Here is a 3,495-nt window from a genome sequence, read left to right as displayed (position 1 = left end):
GGGGGGTGTTCCCAGGTGGGGTGGGGCATTCCCGAGTGGCACGGGACATTCCCGGGATCTCCAGCATGGAATGGGACATTCCTGATGTCTCTGATAGGGAATGGGACATTCCCAGGATCTCTATGTGGAATGGGACATTCCTGGAATTCCAAGGCGGAACGGGACATTCCTGCCCCTATCTCCAAGGTGGAATGGGACATTCCTGGAATTCCAAGATGGAATGGGACGTTCCTGGTGTCTCCGACAGGGAATGGGACATTGCTGCTCATTATTCCAAGCTGGAATGGGACATTCCTGGAATTCCAAGGTGGAATAGGACGTTCCTGGGATTTCTAAGTGGAATGGGACATTCCTGGAATTCCAAGGTGGAACGGGACATTCCTGCCCCTATCTCCAAGCTGGAATGGGACATTCCTGGAATTCCAAGGTGGAATGGGACATTCCCAGGATCTCCATGTGGAATGGGACATTCCTGGAATTCCAAGGTGGAATGGGACATCCCTGCTCATTATTCCAAGATGGAATGGGACATTGCTGCTCCCATCTTCCCTGGGATTTCCCATCCCACGGATCCCTGACAATTCCAATCCCATGGATCCCTGACAATTCCAATCCCGTGGATCCCTGAGAATTCCAATCCCATGGATCCCTGAGAATTCCAATCCCACGGATCCCTGAGCGCTCCCATCCCATGGATCCCTGGGATTTCCCATCCCAAGGATCCCCTTCCCAGAGCTCCCCTCGGAGTTTGTGTCACTCAGGGATGATCCCGGCCTAATCCATGAGGAATTCTGGGAATTTCAGATCCTCGAATTTACTTCCGTCGGAATCAGACGGAGACTCGGGGGCTGCTGAAACCCCTGAGGAGAATTCCCGAGTGGAATGCGCCATGCCCGGTATGCCAACGTGGAACGGGACATTCCAGGGATCCCCACCTTCCCTGGGAGCTCCCATCCCATGGATCCACTCCCAGCGATCCAGGGGCGGCCCCGGCTTCTCTGGGAATTCCAGCCCAGCCCCTCCCAGCAGGGAATTCCCGGATTCCGACATCTCTGAGGTGTTCTCATGGAATTCTTACAGGGAAAAATTCCCTGGAAATCCGTTTGAAACGGAAACAACATCCCGAACAACTTCTCCTGAAATCACGGACGGAACGGCCCAGGAATGGCTTTTAAATTCACGGCAATTCCCGGAAAAATCCCGGGATTTCCTTGGGAATGGACGGACAGGGATTCACGGCATTTCCCGGAAGAATTCCGGGATTTCCCAGGGAATGGATGGACAGGGATTCACGGCATTTCCCGGAAGAATTCCAGGATTTCCTTGGGAATGGACGGACAGGGATTCACGGCAATTCCCGGAAGAATTCCAGGATTTCCTTGGGAACGGATGGACAGGGATTCACGGCATTTCCCGGAAGAATTCCAGGATTTCCCTGGGAATGGATGGACAGGGATTCACGGCATTTCCCGGAAGAATTCCAGGATTTCCCTGGGAATGGACGGACAGGGATTCACGGCAATTCCCGGAAGAATTCCAGGATTTCCTTGGGAATGGATGGACAGGGATTCCCGGCAATTCCCGGAAGAATTCCAGGATTTCCTTGGGAAGGGCGGGACTCACATGAGCTTCTGCAGACATTCCGTGGCAGACAGGAAGCATTGATCCTTGATCAGGGAGCGCCTCTGGAAAAGAGACACGGATACCTTTGGAATACCGGGAGCAGACATTCCGGAGCCTAAATCCCACAAGAATTCCATGGGAATCCCCGGATGGCGACTCCGGATCAAGGAGCTGGGATTCCTGGGATTCATTCCATGGAGCTCCGTCCTCATCCGAGGCCGATTCCGTGTCCCGCTCCCTGCTGGATCCGAGGCTTTTCCGTACCTGCTCGGAGCTCAGCGGGAGATCCTGGAGCGGCCACAGGTGCCTGGAAGGAGAAAAGCGGGATTTGGGATTGCCGCCATCCGAAATCCCCGTGGATCCTCCGTCTCCTGCTCCAGGGCTGCCAAATCCTCGGAAGCTGCGTTCGCTCCTCTCCCGGAGCCGCTCCGGGTGGGATTTGCCACCGGAACCTGGGGGCTCCCATCCCACGGATCCCTGGGAGTTCCAATCCCATGGATCCCTAAATTCCCATCCCATGGATCCCTGGGAGTTCCAATCCCATGGATCCCTGGGAGTTCCAATCCCACGGATCCCTGGGAGTTCCAATCCCATGGATCCCTAAATTCCCATCCCATGGATCCCTGAGAATTCCAATCCCATGGATCCCTGAGTGCTCCCATCCCATGGATCCCTGAGAATTCCAATCCCATGGATCCCTCAGAGTTCCAATCCCATGGATCCCTGAGAATTCCAATCCCACGGATCCCTGGGAGTTCCAATCCCATGGATCCCTGAGAATTCCAATCCCACGGATCCCTGAGTGCTCCCATCCCATGGATCCCTGGGATTTCCCATCCCCAGGAGCCCCTTCCCAGAGCTCCCCTCGGAGTTTGTGTCACTCAGGGATGATCCCGGCATAATCCATGAGGAATTCTGGGAATTTCAGATCCTCGAATTTACTTCCGTCGGAATCAGACGGAGACTCGGGGGCTGCTGAAACCCCTGAGGAGAATTCCCGAGTGGAATGCGCCATTCCCGGTATTCCAACGTGGAACGGGACATTCCAGGCATCTCCAAGCTGGAATGTGGAATTCCTGGGATTCCCAGTATGGAATGGGACGTTTTGCCAGGAAATGCCCTGGAATGAGCTGCAGTCCTTTTCCAAGAGGTTCAGAAATCCGGGATGATTCGGAGCAAAGAATTTGGGGAGCTAAAAAAATGGGATTTTGCGCCTAAAAATCGGGATCAGTGGGGATAACAGCAGTTTTCCATTAAAAAATCGTCCTCCCAGGCAAGAATTCCAGAGGAGGAGTTGCTCCGGCAACCGGGGAGAAACCAGTGGAAAAGGGGAGAAACTGGGAAAAACTGGGAAAAAAACAGGGAATACCCGGGAAAAAACTGGGAGAAACTGGAAAAAATTGGAAAAACCTGGGGAAAGCTGGGAAAAGCTGGGAAAAAACAGGAAAAACCAGGAAAAAAGGTGAAAAACTTGGTAAAAACAGCGAAAGTCTGGGAGAAACTGGGAAAACATTGGGAAAAACTGGGAGAAAATGGAAAAAACTGGGGGAAGAAGTGAAACATTGGGAAAAGCTGGGAAAAACCAATGAAAGGCTGGGAGAAACTGGGAAAAACTGGGAAAAAATGGGAAAAACTTGGAGAAACCAGTGCAAAACTGGGAAAAACTGGGAAAAGCCCCATCCAAGCCTTGATCCACCACCAGCTCATCCCTTCCACGATTTCCCTCGGCAGCGCAGCGCCCTGGGCCGGCCCCACCCCGCCCGTGCACGGCCCGGAATTCCCGAGACCCTGCCCGTGCACATCCCGGAATTCCAGAGCCCCCACCCGTGCACAGCCCGGAATTCCAGAGCCCCCACCCGTGCACAGCCCGGA

The 3,495-nt window shown here is 53.8% G+C and overlaps 1 protein-coding gene across 1 annotated transcript in view; it reads right to left on the bottom strand.

Annotated features, from left to right (window-relative positions):
- The window catches only part of ALS2CL (ALS2 C-terminal like), a gene marked incomplete at its 3' end in the record, with an annotated part of 49,845 nt that overhangs the window by 2,687 nt on the left and 43,663 nt on the right, over positions 1–3,495 (bottom strand). Inside the window, 2 exon segments of the mRNA XM_017746714.1 lie at positions 1,624–1,685; positions 1,888–1,930. Of these exon segments, the coding sequence (XP_017602203.1) occupies positions 1,624–1,685; positions 1,888–1,930 (105 nt within the window).

The sequence above is a fragment of the Corvus brachyrhynchos genome, unplaced genomic scaffold (assembly GCF_000691975.1).
Source record: "Corvus brachyrhynchos isolate BGI_N302 unplaced genomic scaffold, ASM69197v1 scaffold18, whole genome shotgun sequence".
NCBI lineage: Eukaryota > Metazoa > Chordata > Aves > Passeriformes > Corvidae > Corvus > Corvus brachyrhynchos.
Note: the sequence above shows the minus strand (reverse complement) of the source record. Positions and strands in the feature narration are given on the sequence as shown.